Below are 19,618 nucleotides of genomic sequence, written 5' to 3' on the forward strand. Positions count from 1 at the left end.
ATTTTAACTGATTTACCCAACCCAAACGCTTATATAAAAAGCGAATGACAATGACATTATTGAAAAAAGTTTTGCTCAGTTTTTTTTTTTGTTTCCCTTCTGGGATTCGCTTTATCAAAGTAGCTTTGAAACATTTTTGCTAATGTGTCTTTTCTGGGGAGGACTGTCTTCAGGCTTCTGATTGGCTTAACATGAATGAGCTTACAGTTTGATTGTTATTGTGCCGCCTGTTGCTTTGACCAGTGCTTGACGGCACGGCCGTCCGTGTGTTTCAATGATATGGCCATAGACTTCTTTTATGTCGCCTGTGAAAACATTGAAGTAAAAATCCATATAGTCGTAGGCTGGTACAAAGTCCAAATGTATGTGCGACCTTTGTCTTTCCTCCTCATTCTGCGCAAGGCAATCAATTTGAGCATGTGACATGCGGGGTTTGTCCTTTTGTACCAGTCTTATCAGCTAAAGCAGCCTTGTTGACTTTCTCTCCTTTGAGCCTCCTCGGCAATAAAATCCACAGCGGACCAGCGCCCCGATAGTGCGCACGGGCCGCCTCCCGTATGCCGCCGGATCCACCCGAATCCGCTCGATAAAGTCAGGATTTGGGAATATTCTCCACGGCGAAGGATGTCTGTTCAGAACTTAGTCTGGGCCCGCCTGGAGATTTCCTGCCTCTCCTCGACAACAGACGGATTCTTGCCCGGCGGGCCCGCTCGCCTGCGATCGTCCAGTCTCGCCGCAAGAATTTCCATACGAGCCTGTGTAATCGGAACCACATTAGCGTCCTTATGTCAACATGCGCCATGCTCGTGTTGCTTTATTCTGCAGCCCCCCCCCCCCCACCCCAACCCAACCCTCCTCCCCAAATAAGTAGAGCAGCACTCTCAAAAAGACTTCTGTTACATCACTTACACTTGATAAAACTGCATCCATGGTGCACGTGTGGGTCTCGACAGTCGGCTGAGGTCATTAGCATATCTTTGCGGTGCACGAAAAGCCTAAAAATGTATCGGAAATTGCTTGTAAATTTAGGGATTGAGGACACTGATGCGACGCTTCTCCACTGAGGCCTTCTTGTTCTTCTTGACATGATGTCATCATGTAGTTGTCTTGTCCGCCAGTGGGGGACACTAGCTGCTGACTCAGCACACACACACACACACACACACACACTCTTGAGAGAGCGTGTAATCATTATTAAATTTAGTCCACTGATCCTTTCTGGCTCTTGATTGAGATCTCTGGTCTTTTCCTCAAACAGCTCCATGAGTCACAGCTTCTTTCTGGAAGCCTCCATTTTGTTGTTCAGCCCCCCCCCCCCCCTCCCCCTCCCCTGTAGTGCAAACATCAGCTTCTGCATCAGGCCTTGGTGCCCCTTCCACCCTCCCCAGAGGATTGTTGTCTAATTGAACTTGCTGATTGTGTGTAGGGTGGTGCAATCTTTGGATCCTTTTACACGCAGCTCTAGTTTCGACAGCCATCACGTGCCAATCCGGCGGCATCTGCGGAGATCAGGATAAGCCCCTCCGACTCCAAACAAGAGCGACTGATGAAGTGGAACACACGCAGATTATCTCCTCGCGCTTCATAATGCCTGACATGACTCTGAAGTTGAAACCATAGCCGCACGTGCGGGATGAACGCACGCCAACGTGGACCCCCGATGTCATATAAAACATACTATGCGGGCGATATAATTGGGACAATCAAATAATCAGAGATTGGTCTGTTCCATTTTCATTTACAATGACAAACAGATAGAGATTAGGGATGACCTGGTGGCATTTTTTTTTAATCATAGCATGAAAACAAGCAAAACAAAACAAAAGAATGGCGACGCATGCAAACATTACACTATTTGTTCTTTTATTTTATTTAATTTTCTGTGGTGGGTGGTGAACCATGAGCGACCACTGTGACGAGAGTACAGCATTCCAATTTAGCGTAGTCACATCAACACGCACACACGGTCTTAATGGGAATAGGTAGAAAGGAGCTCCTCGTGTAGTCTTTTTTTTTTTTTTTTCTTTTTTCTTGTACGGAGCAGATATGAAGCACAAAGATAGAACAACAAAAGCGTGTGCGCATGCACACACGCCGAACCGCATGCTCCAGTCTGGCCTGGGTGGATCTTTTTTTATGGTTAACTTTTGGGAAGAGCCCAAGCCATTTATGACATTTTCTCACCACTCTTCCCACTCCTCCCTCTCCCTCTTCCACCTCCTCCTACACAAGAAGAAGAAGAAGACAAAAGCTTCAATGTAAAACTGCTGTTAACTCTTCTGGAAGGATTTTGTGAGCTCTTTTGCCATCTCCGTTCATCAGTGTTTGATGGTCTTGTTCTTCCACACCAAACGATAACATGTTCAATTAAGAGTGAGGCCAACCTCTGATAGACTGATTCATTGATTAACAACTGTGTCCCTATGCTTTTGTCCGTAGAAGCTTTGTTATGAAATGAAACCTTTTCAAGATGACACTTCCATCAATTACTCGAGTAATCGGATTTAAAAAAAAATAATAATAATAATTTTTTGGGATTTTGGGTTATTCAACACAGTAACAATGTGCGTGTTGTGCGGGTATTATTTTTGCTCACTTGGCTCACCATCCTCACGTTCCACTGTAGTATCTGTGACTTTTGAGTGTGTATGGCTTAAAATGGCAACGGCTGGCCCGGTGAGTGACGTGGGTGTCAGCGAATGAGAGTGTGGAGTTGGCTGGCTGTTGACATCTTGTGTTGAGTGGCAGGGCGTGTGTTGTGGCCATCTGCAGCTTGTGTACAAAGTTTGTATTACTTTTCGTTCAATAAAGCACTTTAAAATGCACCGGCCGCTGTGTGCGTCTATTCCTGACAACAAGTACTTGCGGGGGTATTACAATACTTGCTAACGAGCAAAATGGTCAGCCATATTAAATTGATTAACATCGATACCGTTGATGGCGTTTGCTGACGTGCTGTTTTGGTGCACATTCCCAAACGTTTGGGCATTCTCTTGTCTTTTACAGACTCTTTCCTCCTGGCTCACCACCATTGCAGCAACTTGGATTAATCGTTGCAGCCCTAGTTCACGCTACCTTGGAATTGAATTCGGATTATAGCTCCCGCGTATCAGACATTCAATCAAAAGGTAGCTAGTTCCAGGGTAACGTTCCTGTGAACCATATACTCCAAATCTGTCATGTATGTTGCTCGCTACATCGGCTGGCCCACATCGTCCATGCACGTTGAGGGTCCGTTTTTAGACAAAGACGACCGATTGATGGCCGAACAATGGAGCGGGCGCACAGCGGTCTCCCGGCGGTTGCGGCGAGGCAGGGCACAATGGCGCTTGTTAGCGAACAATGCTCTCGTTCTGGTCCGGCGGCCAAGGAGGTGTTGTAGCATGCTGCTAATGTTAGCAAGGTGGGGCCCCCGCTACCTGACATCATTATTGTTTGGTTGCCAGCATTTGGCAATAGTCAGCAGCGTTGAAACATCCTGTATCACTATTTGGCAAGTCGTTATGTTAGTTTCCAGAACTTGGCTGGCTCCTGTGACAGACTTCACACACGCCCGTGAGGACGTTGCTGAATTAAGTTCCCGTCCCCCCCACTCCCGGCTTGTTTGTCAGGGGGCAGCAGACGTTAGGCAGCGGGGAAGAAAGAGGCCATTCTTCTTCTTCTGTGCCGACCAGCCGGGATCCGATTGCTTTTTGGAAGAGGAAGGAAGGCGGAAGGAGCTCATTTGCCGGCCTGGAGGAGCGCGAGGGAAGGATGGCGGAAAAGGCACAAAGGGCTGACTTCCTAAATGATGACGGATCCAGCAGCCTTTCTCGAGAGATTTTCGTTCCAAGTCAGCTGGAGCCTATATCCCAGCTGACTTGGAAGGAGAGGTCAATGTACACCCTGGATTCGTCACCAGCCAATCGCAGGGTACATCAAAACAAACGAGCGTTCCCACTCACAGTCACACCTATGAACAATTTAGTCTTCAATGAACCTAAAATGCATGTTTTCGGGAACGTGGGAGGAAGCCAGAGTTGGCCAACTCCACACGGGGAGGCCACAGCTTCGATCCAAACTCAAGACATGCTAATATGCTAAGCACCATTCTGTCGTGGAGGCTTTCTGCTTCCACACTTAAGAGCCAAGCTGCAACTGTTTGCTCTATGAACGTCCTGGTCAGAATCCGCGATATGCGGAACATCACTGAGTTATGACTCGACTCGAAAAACGGGATAGCTGACGAGCGTGACTACGATTGATTACAAGACTGTTTGGAGTCAAACTTTCTTTATGGCTGGTGTATTTGGACAAAAGTTAAATACATGGATAAGATTTAGTCATGCAAATATGATATGATATTTGTGAACATGGACAAAGCCTAAACATTGAATATTGTAATCTTTGGGGTCTCTGTGGTGACATCTCATGTTAAAAACGAGACTGTAGACGTTCCGAGTTTCTCCGGTTGCTTTGATCTGGTCTCCTTCGCCATTCATCCGAAACGGGAGAAAGTGCTTCGACCCGTTTTGCCGAATGTGCAATTAGGTTGCGCATATACCAGATTGTCCTGTTGTACTAAACATGAAGGAGTTTGATTATCTCTGGGTTATTAACATTTTATGCTATTCAATAAAGTTGATGTTTATCATGCAGGAAAATGCGTCCTCCCCTCGGTAGATAATGCGTTATCCAGCGTGTTTGCGAAGTGCATCTGCCAAATTTCAATCGTTAATTACGCATGAACCTTAAATCTGCTGCTACAATGCCACTGACGCAATAACATGAATACATTTGTCTTCTTAATTACGACTCTTCAATCACTTTAAAATGATAGTCCTCATGGCGGTAATATTGAGTCAATGAGAGGTCTTAAATTTCGTGGAAGTGCCCTCGAAATAGCTTTTAAAAGTCTGTTCCTTAACGTCCGTGTTGGTCTGCAGGTTCGAGAAGGGAAGAATCTACAGTTACATCGGCGAGGTGGTGGTGTCGGTCAACCCTTACCGCGCCATGAACATCTACGGCCGCGACGTGGTGGAGCAGTACAAAGGCCGCGAGCTCTACGAGAGGCCGCCGCACCTCTTCGCCATCGCCGACGCCGCCTACAAAGCCATGAAGAGACGCAACAAAGACACCTGTATCGTCATCTCGGGTACGAGACCAGTATTAACCTCCATATTTCCTACATGGCTTATCCTCAGTAGAGTCGCACTTGAGCTGGAGCCTGTCCGAGCTGACTTCGGGCGAGAGGCGGGGTGCACCCTGGACTGATCGTCAGCCAATCACAGGACACCTACAGATGAACATTCACACTTATGGACAATTCATAGTCTTCAGTGAACCTGACATGTTTGGTTGTGGAATGTGGGAGGAAGCCGTGGGAGGCCGCGTAAACTGCCGCAGTCCAGATTCAAACCCCAAACCTCAGAAATGTGAGGCAGACGTGCTAACCACTTGAGCACTATGCTGACGTAACCCTATAATCTATTTCAATAAGAAGACTAGTTTGCTGGATGTGAGGGATAGCAGCAGTGTAAAACATTTGAAGGAGCCTTAGAATTGGGACAAGCCTTCACATGCATCCCTTTTGGATGCTGCACTTAGAAGTTTTATTCGCATAAATGTAATGAATTTAGGTAAAACTTTTGATTCCAAGTACACCAGCCAAAAAGTGGGCACGGAAGGCCAAATTTGGCGTTATGACGCCATCAGCCTTCAAACGCAACTTGCCTTGAAGTGGAACGGGAGTTGCAATTCTTAGGTCTTATAAGCGTACATTTAATACATTAAGGATGCCCTTTCTATTTCAGGAGGAGAGCTTCAAGCTTATTCAAGCCATCCATTTTTTTGGCATTAAAAGTTACTACAATCAAAACATACCAAGTAAAAATATTTCATGTGGGCACAATGGGGATTAAGCGACACCCAGTGGTCGGAGAGACGGCTACACCTCGCTTCTTGAGGTCTGCTTCTTCCATTTGGCAGCCAAATAAACTGAAATTATAGACTCCTAATATAATTGTATCCCATATTTAAAGACACTCTGGGGTTTGACTTTGGAAAATCCCTTCTGTTTTAGTTAAGGCGAGTCATGTGCTTGAATATCAAATGTTTGCTTGTTGCCTTTTGTTGAAGGGGAAAGCGGGGCCGGAAAGACGGAAGCCAGCAAGTACATCATGCAGTACATCGCCGCTATCACCAACCCCAACCAGCGGGCCGAGGTTGAGAGGTGAGGGAGGCACTTATTCGGAAAGCCGACGTGTGGCAAGCACGCTAACCGGCCGCCGTGTCCCTGGCAGGGTGAAGAACATGCTGCTCAAGTCCAACTGCGTCCTGGAGGCTTTCGGGAACGCGAAGACCAACCGCAACGACAACTCCAGCCGCTTCGGCAAGTACATGGACATCAACTTCGACTTCAAGGGAGACCCCATCGGCGGCCACATCAGCAACTACCTGCTAGAGAAGGTAAGGACGTCTCCAGTCTGCGGCTAACCTACAACTCCGTCACTCGTCTTTTCTCATTGCCTCAGATTAACTGCTGACCGTTGTCATGGTGACAATAAATGTTGTACTATGCTGTTCATTTGTTCCGCCAGTCCAGAGTGATTGTCCAGCAAGAAGGAGAGCGGAGCTTCCACTCTTTCTACCAGGTAAAAGTGCGTGTGTTTACTTACGCTGTTGGGAATTTTGCTATTCAGCTTCCTGTTCGAGAACAGCAAGTTGGCAGAAAGCACATTAACATTGAACGGTTGCACATCATGTGCATTCCAAAGTTTACATAACAAATTAAGTTCGCCTGTCAAGGTTAGAATGCATTTCAGGGTTGTTTGAAATTTCAACCCAATGCCCGATACCCTTAACTTAACTTGTTAGTTGCGTATATGGGCTTTGCTGCGACAGAAAAAAGGTCCTTGAAATTCAATATTTGTGTTTCTTGCGGACAAGCTGCTGAGAGGAGCTCCCGATGCGCTGCTGCGTTCTCTCCATGTCCAAAGGGACCCCAAAAGCTACAACTACATCAAAGTGGGCGGCCAGCTAAAGGTAATTTGTTACATTCGTCTTAACTCGTGTTCCGTCTTAGCTGTGTAGATCGGTGATTCCCAACAACTATGTCAAACGTTACAATTGAGATATGAGGATGGGTTCCCGCCGAAAAATGCAAATAGGTGAAATTGCAAACGGGTGGGGGATTAGTAGTGAACATCACACTCCAATAGCTCAACAGTCATCGATCATATATACCGATTAATCATGCTCTTTATTACTTTATATAGTAATAATAATTTAGTTATTATATATGATTTGAAAATATTAAATTGATAACTTCTGCTTCATGTCTGTAGTCATGCATCAATGACGGCGCTGATTTCAAAGCCGTGGCCGACGCCATGAAAGTGATCGGCTTCACGGGGGATGAGGTCCTGACGGCTTACAAGATCCAGGCCACCATCTTGCACCTGGTAACGTTCCCATTCCTGGTGTGATTCCCGAACTTGTGAGCACAATATTTGACCAATGACACACTCGCTCTTGCTTTCTCTCCGTCTCTCAGGGCAACTTGACGTTCGGTGTGGACGGCGACGTGACGCTGATCGAGACCACCAAGCTGGTGTCGATCATGGCCGAGCTGCTGTCCACCAAGCGGGACAACGTGGAGAAGGCTCTGCTGTTCCGCACTGTGGCCACGGGTCGCGACGTCATCGAGAAGCAGCACACGGCGCAAGAGGCCGGCTACGGGCGCGACGCCCTTGCTAAGGTGACGCACGGTCACCCGCTCACAATGGTCGTTCAAATTTTTTTCAGTCTCTGCTCACCTTTTTGTTTGTCATCATCATCATCAGGCCATGTATGAGCGTCTCTTCTGTTGGATTGTGGGACGCATCAACGACATCATCCAGGTGAAAAACTACGATGCCAGGGTCCACGGGAAGAACACGGTCATCGGGGTTCTGGACATCTATGGCTTTGAGATCTTCCAGAACAACAGGTTTGAGACGTCCATCAGCAGTATTGCCTAAAGATCCCACCAGATGGCGCCAAAGAAGTATTTCTGCATTAGACAGGTTTTGGTCTGAGCACAGGCGAATCACTTTCAGCCAGTAACGGAGGATAGGCTTCCAAAAACAAATCCGCAAACAGGCGAATTCGTAAATGCCTAACCACGAACATGTTCCCTGTACTTTGTAATGCAGGTGGCATCACAAAACATGTTTTTTTTGTGTGTTTGTTTGTTTGTGTCAGCTTTGAGCAGTTCTGCATCAACTATTGCAACGAGAAGCTGCAGCAGCTCTTCATCCAGCTGGTGTTAAAGCAGGAGCAGGAGGAGTACCAGCGAGAAGGGATCCCATGGAAACACGTGCGCTCTCCTCGCAGCACTTTTGTGTACACGTAACATATAAAGTAGTTCTTCCTTTGCTAACATTTTTCGCGTCCTGCCGTCCGTCAGATCGACTTCTTCAACAACCAGATCATTGTGGACCTGGTAGAGCAGCAGCATAAGGGCATCTTCTCTGTGCTGGACGAAGCCTGCATGAACGTGGGCAAAGTCACCGATGAGCTTTTCCTGCAGGGACTCAATGGCAAGCTGGCCAAACACGCTCACTACACCAGCCGCAAGGTACCCAAAAACCCTGTTTAGTTGCTCTAAACCAGTAATTCTCAACTGCTTGCTCACAGACGGGTAGTAAAAAAAAAAAATAAAAAAAAATTCCTCAGTTTACGATGGCACCGACATAGGGTGTTTTGAGGTTACGAATGACGCGCAATCAACATGCTTGCCAAGTGGCGTAAGAATATGTGGTCACGTGGCAAAAGAAGGCACACTCAGTTGCCACTGTCACAAATGTTATTCGTTGGGATGTCATGGTGCAAGTGCTCGTGTTCGGTACGCGTTTGCATCATACCAAGTTCCACTCCAGAACGTATTAGGTGAGGGACTTTACTGAAAAGAAGAGATCAGTGTCAATAAAAATACAAAATAAAAAATAAAATCAAAAAGTGGGTCACCACTTCATAACTAAAGGTGTCAAGAGAACCGTTGCTCTTACGCCTTTTGTACACTAGGGGGCAGCAGCTGTCAGGAAAAGAATGTGACGAGAGCCCTTGGGGTGACGTCACTGTGAGCCAATGGGAGGGTGAGATGCAGTGCTGCTGATAAGTGCTTGGAAAACATCGCATGACAGGAAGGTCATCCATGAAGGCAGAATTCAGCGTTAAAGAACGCAGATGACAATGTTAGGATTTTATTATTCCTTGTCCTGAGATGCCGGCTCCTATCATCGCTTCTTCTCAACTTTGAGGATGAGATGATTTTGAAGCGTACATTAATCTCGGTTACTTCCTGCACCTGTTACCTGACTTTCAAGACCACCAGCTACTGACCCAGTGGTCCCGCATCATCTTCACCCCCACTAACACTTAATCTTCTCATGCGCTTTTTTTCCCCCCCATCCCTTTATCATCCACACGTGGACAATTTTGAGTCTCCAATGAAGCTCACGTGCACATTTTAAAAATGTAGGAGAAAGCCTGAGTGCCTGCAGAGAACCCGGAAACCCAGACTCAAACCCCCAATCGCAGAACCGTGACGCCGCTGTGCAAACCACTCGTCCGCCGAGCCTCCAATTTTCGAACCAACGAGTAATAGTAATTTTGGCGCGTCAGCGGTTGGAACTCGCTGTCCTAATTTAAGATTAAAATTATTCGCTGTGTTAAACAGCACTTAAATACCAGCTGCACAAGGAATATGTCTGCTGTCACGATGCTGAAAAAGGTAACTAATTATTACCACACAACAGGGATTCCCAAAATCCAGCGCAAGGTTAGAAGAGTAATGGAGGTGTTTTTTCCCCTACAATTAAACAGTCAAATATTGGCCTTTCCTCTGTAAAAATACAATTTAAATAAAAACAAAACAATACATACAATTGAGTTAAAAAAAAAAAAAAGGTACACAAAAAAACGACTTCAACAGTGTTTTTCTCGACCGATAGCAGCTGCTTCCTGTTACGTTGACACCACGTAGCTGTCACGGCTGTCGTATCGCTCGGCTGTGTTGTTCTTGTCACTTTTCCATGTCAGGCCCTTTCACTTTGCAAACTCCCAACACTGCGCTTCAGGATCACATGTTTATATGTGACACTTTCAAGCACTTCATATTCACATCTGTGAGTTACTTTGAAGGTACATTTTAAGCCATTTGAGCTAAAAAAACAACAAAAAAAAACTAATAGCCAAATAAATGTTTTATGATCTACAGCTAAAAAAAATAATTGATGGGTTTAAGATAAATCCAATTAATTGTGTGGCTTTCTCCAGATGTCATTGAAGTGTCCTCTTTGCTTAGCATTGAGCCCCTCCCTTCCTCACTTCCTGTGCTCATTATGCTGACCTTGTTCTATCACTTTTCCAGGCACACACACGCAAAACACACACACCATCACGTAACAGGTGCCAAGTGTGTGTTTGCATGTTGCCTTCAGGGTCTTCACACCAGTCTTGTTTATTGGGGATTCAGGCGAGGCCTGGTGGCAACCACGGCTCATCGGGCACGGGCCAAGTTTGTTTGTTTGAAAAGCCGAAGCTGCTAAAAGTGAGGAAAGCGTGGCAACAGTGAAGAAGATTGTAGCAATTAAGGGGGGAAAAAACATTTTCTTTATATTCCATTTTGTTTTTACTGTATGTTTTTATACACTACAATACTACACAGTGTTTTTTTTCTCTTTATCAACGCGTTACATAATAATGTTGACGGTTTGGGGGAGTTGAACGGATGAATGGCATTTCCATTCATTTCAATGAAGAAAGTGGATTTGCGATATCATACAAGTTATTTGCGCATGGTCACGGAATGAATTAAACCCTTAACAGATTTAATTCATTCCGTTATGGGCCGCAAGTCTGGTAATTCCCTGTAGCATAGTGTTTGTGACGCGTGAGTTCACAATGTTTGAATGCGCACAATCTCGTTTTCATTCCTACAGCGCGTCGTCGGGCTCCCTCGCCAACTGGCCTCCATCCAGCCATCACACCTCCACTACCGCACGCATCTTTCCCTGCGCCGTCTTTCCCATCATGTCACCGACTCGTGCCCCCGTTTTAAAGACTTCGGCTCTCCTCGCGGCCTTCTTCCGAAGTCGAGCGCGGCCGCTTTCTGCTCCACCGAAGCTGCGATTCAGTGTCGCCGTTGAGCGCCGACGTCTCACGCTTTGCTCTTCTGCGTAGTTCAGCAGAACTTGAGCACTCTCGGGTGAACAAGAAATGGAGAGTGACATCATATCTTGTTGTAGCTACATGGATTACTTGCATTGTTAGATTAAACTCACGTGTTACACAATCTGATCTATTTCAAACTATTTTTTAACACTTTAAATTGGTCAAGAATACGTAAAAATAACAGATGACGTGGGAACAGACTAATATGATCGATTTGTGAAAAAAATATGAAATCTACCATATTTGGACATACGGGGTTTCCGCTGGACCGCGACAGTGACGTCTTTGTTTGGTGGTGTTGAGATTATTTTTTTTTAATATAAAATGTGTGCCTTGATTCAATAAATGTTGGGAAACACCGAGTTAGATCCAATACAATATATATCTATATTTTTAAATGCTCTCTCTTTTGCAAATCTTCACTTATTATGGTGAAGTCTGAAATGTATCTCCGGCGGTAAACAAGGGTTGAGTGTAGTTGTGCCATCGTTCGATCATAAATCAACTCGCAAATCCGTTGTCTGTTTTTTTTTTTTTTTTGCAGCTGTCACCGACCGACAAGAGTTTGGAGTTTGACCGAGACTTTCGCATCCGCCACTACGCCGGCGATGTGGTGTGAGTATTAATCCCTTTAACGTGATGACTCCATTTGCTTGTGTTTGGACGTTTATGCTGTCCACAGGCACACATACATGCACACACAGACGCACAAGTGTTTCAATGACATTGTCATTGCTTGATGTCACTCCCCAAAGCCATTGGACAGCATTCAGTGAATAAATCACACATGCTAAACCCTCTTAACGCTCTTGCCTCCAGCCCATTTGTGCGTGTTAAGAGCCTCCTCCCGTGCCCACCGGGGGAGGAGGGTGGCCAAGCTTGATTGATCCCTTAGCCACTTAGCGCTGCCAGAGCACGCCTGCTATCTCTCAGCTGGACTCACTTAATCCGATTAACTTGTAGAAATGATGCGTTTGTGCTTCTTACCTGCCTCTCCTCTCTCTGTCGCGCAGTTACTCGGTGGTGGGTTTCATCGACAAGAATAAAGACACACTGTTCCAGGACTTCAAGAGGCTGCTCTACAACAGGTGTGACACATCAAGGCACAGCGTTCTCAGCCCATAATTCTCTGCTGCTTTGTCAAACTCCACAAGTCACACTTGCAATGAATCAGGCTTCTTACGTGGGTTTGAAAATGGGTGGGAAACAAAAACTGTTTTGAATAATGCCCATTGGCTATTTTAGTTAAGGCCACGTCGCCTATCCCTGGATATTAGCAAATCATAAAGTTACAAAAAAAAAAAAAAAAACATCACATTGACTTTGGACACATTTCCCTGACTAATTGACCAAGCGTCATCCATTTTTTTTGTTTGTTTCTTGTGTCTAGTTCCAACCCGGTCCTGAAGGCCATGTGGCCCGAGGGCAAGCTGAGCATCACCGAGGTCACCAAGCGCCCACTCACCGCCGCCACGCTCTTCAAAAACTCGATGATCTCCTTGGTGGAGAACCTTGCGAGCAAGGTGACGACTTACTGTTGTAAATGACTAGCCGTTCTTATTCTAAGCCACCATCATTTTTTTATGGGTTTTTACAGTATAATATCTTACTGTAATGGCCTTGCACGTGAGAAAGGAGAGCCACAGTCGCCGATGCACTTTTCTGCCATTTATTGAACGCCAGGAGAAATGTAAAACACTCATGCAGAACCTGCTCTCAGTAACAGCTCTGTTTATTTAATTTAGTTTTAATAAGTTTAAATGTGATTTAATCAAGTTTACATTTGTTTAAGGTCTGCGGGAGAGGAAAAACTGTTTAAAAAGATGTTTTTTCAATTTTTAATATGTTCTCTAGAGCGCAGATTTTCAACAATTTCAGGTGAGTCTGTAACGTAACCGCGTGCACGCCACGTCGCTTGAATCTTTGTGCTGCCCTCCGCAGGAGCCCTACTACGTGCGCTGCATCAAGCCCAACGACGTGAAGTCGCCGCTGCTCTTTGAGCGCGAGCGTTGCCGCCACCAGGTGGAGTACCTGGGCCTGCTGGAGAACGTGCGAGTGCGCCGGGCCGGTTTCGCCTACAGACAGACGTACCCGCGATTCCTGCAGAGGTAAAAATGAAAAAAATAAAATAAATGTTTACAGAACACGACAAACTGTCAAACACACAAATAGAAAATGAATAGCCGACACTCACACTGGCAAACCCGACTGACATCGCTCACTAGGCCACGCCCCTTAAAGGCACACTAGTACTACAGTACGTAGAGTAATTACACTTTATAAAACCAGTTCATTTATTTACTTCTCTTTTATTATGTTTTACATTAAATCAAATATAGTGCTATTTTTCTTGATTAAAACATGGGACCAAATATTTATATTTAATATTTAATATATATTATATATATTTATATATATTATTATTATATTATTTTTTTTTGCTGGGCTGCAACAAATTAATGGAATTTTGTGAAATTGATTTGACACGCAAGTTAATTGACTTACGAACTTAGTCACGGAATGAATTAAATTCTTAATTCAAGGCATCACTGTAGATGTGTCTCTGGCGTGCTTGTCCATCCATCAAGTGTGAAATTAAACAACCAAGTAAATGTGCCTGTGAGCGAGCCGTTCTGCACTTGAGCGAGTCGCTCCACCGTTAACAAAACAATTGGTGCTAATTGCAGTTTAAAATAATTTCTTAAAAACCATGCGTAATATGGCTCCTTCAACACTGACACACAAGCACGTTTGTTGTTGTCTTTTTCCTCGTTCTGCATCTGTTACGCTTACCCAGTGGCCACGCGGCATTAGGTCATGCCCATTACATCACAGCTTCAGCACTGAGTCAGCATGCCAACTGTCGAGGAAACGACGTGTCAGATGTTTTCAAGACTGCGTCGCCGTCTTGCGGGTCATTGAATTTGTTTACGGTGTCAAGTGATGTCATGGTTACGCGGCTGTGGACTCGAAGCAGTTATGAATCACGAGTCTTGTTACGGGAGCGGTCGTTGTGCTTAATGACACGCAGTCATTCACATCGGCACTGTAAATGAGATGGCAAAGGCTTACTTTTACCTCTTAAAGGAGACTTACAGTATTATGCATTTTCCCTGTTTGAAAACATTTCCGAGGTGTCGTAATAAAATAACCCGTGGATCAACAATTGTAGGCCATTCCACACACTATTTCTTGTAAGTAATCCATTTTGAGGGGGCAGACCTGTTCCATACCGTCCCTTACACTGCCAACCTTCGCCGAGTATGGAATTTGTTACTATGACAATTTTACGTCCCACCCCGCAGGTACAAGATGATCTCGGAGTTCACGTGGCCTAACCACGACCTTCCTTCGGACAAGGAGGCAGTCAAGAGGCTCCTGCAGGGCTGCCATTTTGACGACGACGTGGCCTACGGCAAGACCAAAGTGTTTGTGCGCACGCCACGCACGCTCTTCAGCCTGGAGGAGCAGCGTGCCGAGATGCTCCAGAGGATCGTCCTCTTCCTGCAGAAGGTAAACGCGTGAGGCAGTCGTCCGACTGTCAACGTGCTATTGAACGCTCAGGATCACGACGTCTCGGGTGTCTAGCGATACGCGCGACCCGACCCACGGGATTTTCCAGGTGCGAGCCGTCTTTCGGACGCGTTTTTTGCTTTGTCTTGCGAGCGCAAACTTTGAGATTCAGTACAAGCGCTGCACGGTGGAAGGGAACTCAATTCAACTCAATTAGGGGGTAGTTTGGAACGGTTTAATGGCATTTCCATTCATTTCAATGGGGAAAGATGATTTGCGATACATGTGTTGTGAGTTGCAAGTGTCGTCACTGAACAAATGATTGGCTACATGTTATTATAGCACCACCTCTTCCGTTTTTCCGTCAGCCGCTGCCAGTACAGAGCGACATGTTTGTGTTTTCTTGTTCTGCACACGTTGTGTCAGGCGGACATTTTGTCAACCCGTCACATATTAGCGACGCCGTGACATGGCAGCGTCCTACGTGAGCCGCACGCGAATCAAACCTTGTGACAGAACACGGCTTGGTCTGTCCGTCTGTCAAGCGGAGGCCGCGCTGCGCGACTCGCCTGGTTTCTTCCTGTACGATTCCGTCTCAACCGACAGGCAGAGACACACACACACACACGCACGCGTACGTACGTCAACTCTTTATTTGCAATTCAGCCCATTCCACCGGAATCATGTGGGGCAGATTCCTTCATGTTGCCTGTTCCTCCCCTTCAAGGCTTCCCAGTCAAATTAGCTTCTGAAGGCTATTGATCGTTTAACCTTCTTCTATTGATCCTTCTGATCTCCCGTCCTTCCCACAGATGCAGTCGCCTCCCTCCTCTCTCCCCAGCGCAATCCTATCACATATCTGCAGGTTGATAACAAGCTTTGATGAGGGAGAGAGCACCCGCAGTAATTGCTGCGTCTTGGCGACCAAAACCAATATCAAAGCTTGGCGGCCTCACATTGAGCTTTTTTTGTTTAAATTAATGAATTTATTTTTCAAAGGAAATATACTGTTAAACTCACTATCTGTGGCAGATCGGGGCCAAGCCCTGCTGCAAATAGAGAAAAACAGCAAGTAATTTTTTATTTTTTTTATTGTCTATATTAATAGTTGAAACCAACACTGTTGGCTAACACGGCAGCTCTTCACCCTGCTTAGCCGCCGAGTCATGGGTGGGGAAACTCAGCGTGGTAACTGTTATTAAGCAAATTAGCCCTCCTGTTATGTCACAATAATTGAGGCCGGTGCTCCATTTGTGGAAAAGTTTCGATTTTTCAGATTCCCCAAATCTCTGTTCCTCTCTCTCTCTTATCGGACGGAGGCCTTCGTGCTCCGGAGGCTTCCGTCCACTCATTACCGCTCGAAGGAATCACATTGAGAAGAAAGGCCCAATGACACGAGCTCAGCTCCCCCTCCCTTCCCTCCGAAATGTATATTTCATAAATTCCAGCGCAGCCGACCACATCCCAGTAAGTGCGCGCCTGTCATAGCAGCGAGACCAAAGACCCCTCGGGAATTCTCTGCGCCCGCCGCCTTAATTGCTTTCCAAAGCGTTTTCTCCATGTTCTTTGCTCTGAGGGCATCAGCTGTCAGTGTGGCCAAGACTCTTTTTACTTCCTATCGTTCTCCTCTCTTTCGCGAATGGCGTCTTTATTCACTAGATTGGCAAGTCAAATCCAGTTTTAGGAGACTTGACGTGAAGTCCAGACTGCTGCCTCCTAGTGGAGTCGAGATTAAACGCGCTTTAGCGTTCATCTTAACCAGGGTTTCCCAACCTTTATTCGACCAAGGCCCATATTTTACGATATATATATATATATTTATATATACTGTACTAATTTACTCACAAATGTACTCTCACTGTGAAATTTTGGTCGATTTATTTGAACACAAAGCTGATGTACTGATCGAACAAATTAACTAGTAAATGTTAACGTTAATGTGTCATGCGTTCTTAACCATTTTGAAGTGTTGAACAAATGTATTAATGCTCCTGAACACTTGCACTGCCTGAGAAGTGTTGTAAAACGGCACGTCTTCCCTAAATTTGCGGGAGCCGTGTGGCATTATGTTGCCTCAAGATCGAAAGTTTAGATGTTTTTTTTTGTTTTGTTTTTAAGACAATAATGAGTGAAAATAACTCGTGTAGATAGATTTTGGCAAGCCTGTTTTGTTACAAATGGATGCTTTGGTGCAGCCACATAGGTAATGGGCACGCTGATTCATTTCATTCCCATTGCTCACTGATGGCCTTGTAAATCCTGATGAGGTGCAGTCCTTAAAAGGACGAGCGCAGCACCCGCTTTTATTGGTGCAGGTCTGGAGGGTGGAGGGCTGCGCCGTCTGGGGATCTGATCTGGAGCCTGATTATATTTTCCCTCAATTCCCCAGGGTGTTGTTGTCTTGCCGCAGCCATGTTGGAGCGCACGGGAGCGTGAGAACGCCCCACCCGCCCGATCCCCCCACCTTAATGAGAGCCCTTTTTTGTCAGCAGTGATGTGATTTATTGTCACTTGATGCTCTTTTATTTAATTCCTCCTCCTCTCCAATTGACCTCCCCCTTGTGCCCCCCCCCCCCCCCCCCCCCCCCCCCCACAGCGCTTGGGTTTAATTAGTGATCTGCCTGGATAAACTGCACAGTGCAATGCAGCAGACATTGAACTCCCGTTCATACAAGCCCACACCATCATCTCTAATGCAAGGCTCAGGCTAGTTTCATTCTGTGCTGGTCCAGAGAGCGCAGACCTCCCCCAAGGCTTTGTTCTGTACAATCTTAATAATACAGTGATATCTTGACTGTCGAGTTAAATTTGTTCCGTAACCCCATTAAATTTTATTGCAATGCCATTAATACGTTACAACCCCTAAAAAATGACGTTTTTTTTTATTTTTTTGTTTTTTTTGGGCCTCTAAAATTAGCCAAGCTCATATGTTCTGTAAAAATATCTATAATTGTTGATCATTGGGGTATTTTGACAAAAGCATGCCACAGACATTTTAAGACTGCTTGTTACTGTTTTAATAAAAAAAAATGGTCGTCAAGATGTTTTACATTCATGCATGACGATTGGAACAAAGTCTGCTTGACAGAGGTATTAAAATCGGAAAAATGAATTTCCACTTCTCAATGCGGCAGACCTCATCTCGCCGAGATAATGAACAATGATGGGAAGGAGACAAATTAGCCGTTGGCAACTTGTGCCGCCGCATGACTTATCATCCTCTCCAATTATGGCGGCGGGCTCATCAGGTGAAGACCACCTCCTGCGCGCTTTTATTATTCATGCGCTGGAAATGTGCTTCCTTCTTGCCGTCAGCCACCTCCGCCCACGCCCCGACGCATGAAATATTCATGATCTCCATCGCTGGGTGCTTCTTTAAATGTTGTTAATTCCATCTGCTACTTTATTTTCACACACACAGAGGTGGCAAAAAGGACTCCCATTCTGTACTTCCATGGAAGTACAGATACCTCTCTCTCTGTAGTAAAAAGTAAAAATAGAAGTGCTGATTTAAATAACTCCGTTACTTAAACCTCAGTCTGTGCGGTTTTTACTTTTACTTAAGTTAAAAAGTAAAGAGTAGAATAGGATTTTTACTGTCAATTATATGTCCAATACCCGTTTTGATAACTTGGCACCACATCTCTGCAGACAAAATTGTTTCCGTCTTTTATGCGCTTTTATAGCGTTGCACTGAGAAGAAGAAAAAACTAGCTAGCGTTGTTGGATCAGGCTTTTATGCCACGTTAGCAAATTTGTGAACTGATGAACGAAAAACTACCAACAAAAAAAATGCTCATCGATAACTACAGGGAAAAATGTATGTACCAGTATGTTTTTTGGTTCATGTCAAGTAGAGATACATGAAAAATCTACTTGAGTGTTGTAACAAAATATTTTCAAAGTATTTCGTTACTTCCCACTGCTACAGGCGCGCGCGCACACACACCATTGGCGCTGCTGTGTGTACTGTGGTGGTGATAATACTGATGAAGGGTTATGACACCCAAGGGTGCTGCTACAATTTAATATTCATGTTTCACTTCTTAATAGCCACTCAGTCTGTCTGTATAGCCTTAAAAATAGACCCTGTAGCCTTGTTGTAGTCTGAGATTTTGTGTTTTTTCTGGGGATGGGGTCTCCAGGTGTGGAGGGGCACCATCGCCCGGATCCGGTACCGGCGCATGCGGGCGGCCATGGTCATCCTGCGGGCCTACCGCCACTACAAGGTCAAGTCGTACGTCCGCGAGCTCAACCGCCGCTTCCGCAACGTGCGCTCCATGAAGGACCGCGGCCGGCACGTCAAGTGGCCCACGCCGCCCAAAGTGCTACGCAAGTTCGAGGAGGCGCTCAGGAACATCTACAACAGGTACATGCGCTTGTTCCGGAGGTGGGCAAAGTGTGGGCTGCTCCCTTCTAACACAACATGCTGCGCCACATCAAAGATTTTTCATTTTTAACATTTTAAAAACTTCCGTGGCAGTTCAGCATTTGCAAAGTCACATATTTGCAGATGTTTTTTTGTTTTTTTTACATCCATTATTCCCTAAAAAAAAAAAAAAAAAAAAAAAAAAAAACTCCAATTTGCTCTTTTTGTGCTAATGTACCATGCTAATATAAAAATCTTACCTTGGCACCATCTTGTGGCATTTTGGTGCCAAGGAACTATGTTTAAGTGACGCGAGGCACTTCATTTAGTTGAGCCAGAGCCTTGTCTAACTTTTGTCCTTTCTCAAATGGCTCGGTATAAAAAACATAATTGGAGCATATATTTTTCAAAATTGACAAATGAGGCTATTCTTTTGGGCCCGTGTTGTGATTTCAAGTATTCCAAACAAAATGTGATTCCCAATAAGTGCAGCCAGCCAGCGTGTGGCCTCTCCGTCGGTGTTTTTCCAAAGCTGGCAGA

At 45.4% G+C, this 19,618-nt stretch overlaps 1 protein-coding gene across 2 annotated transcripts in view; it reads left to right on the top strand.

Moving 5' to 3' along the window:
* The window catches only part of myo1d (myosin 1D), a 39,451-nt gene that overhangs the window by 3,241 nt on the left and 16,592 nt on the right, over positions 1–19,618 (top strand). Inside the window, exons 2-17 of one of the 2 annotated variants that reach the window (XM_061756829.1) lie at positions 4,926–5,134; positions 6,118–6,211; positions 6,282–6,447; positions 6,579–6,632; positions 6,928–7,023; positions 7,326–7,442; positions 7,535–7,738; positions 7,824–7,969; positions 8,224–8,338; positions 8,429–8,599; positions 11,741–11,811; positions 12,210–12,284; positions 12,587–12,719; positions 13,138–13,304; positions 14,502–14,709; positions 18,855–19,078. In XM_061756829.1, coding sequence (XP_061612813.1) covers positions 4,926–5,134; positions 6,118–6,211; positions 6,282–6,447; positions 6,579–6,632; positions 6,928–7,023; positions 7,326–7,442; positions 7,535–7,738; positions 7,824–7,969; positions 8,224–8,338; positions 8,429–8,599; positions 11,741–11,811; positions 12,210–12,284; positions 12,587–12,719; positions 13,138–13,304; positions 14,502–14,709; positions 18,855–19,078 — 2,250 coding nt within the window. Of the gene's footprint in view, positions 1–4,925; positions 5,135–6,117; positions 6,212–6,281; positions 6,448–6,578; positions 6,633–6,927; positions 7,024–7,325; positions 7,443–7,534; positions 7,739–7,823; positions 7,970–8,223; positions 8,339–8,428; positions 8,600–10,964; positions 11,674–11,740; positions 11,812–12,209; positions 12,285–12,586; positions 12,720–13,137; positions 13,305–14,501; positions 14,710–18,854; positions 19,079–19,618 lie in introns of those variants that run through there. The other variant, XM_061756830.1, reaches the window with a different exon arrangement.

The sequence above is a fragment of the Phyllopteryx taeniolatus genome, chromosome 19, assembly GCF_024500385.1.
Source record: "Phyllopteryx taeniolatus isolate TA_2022b chromosome 19, UOR_Ptae_1.2, whole genome shotgun sequence".
Taxonomy (NCBI): Eukaryota; Metazoa; Chordata; class Actinopteri; order Syngnathiformes; family Syngnathidae; genus Phyllopteryx; species Phyllopteryx taeniolatus.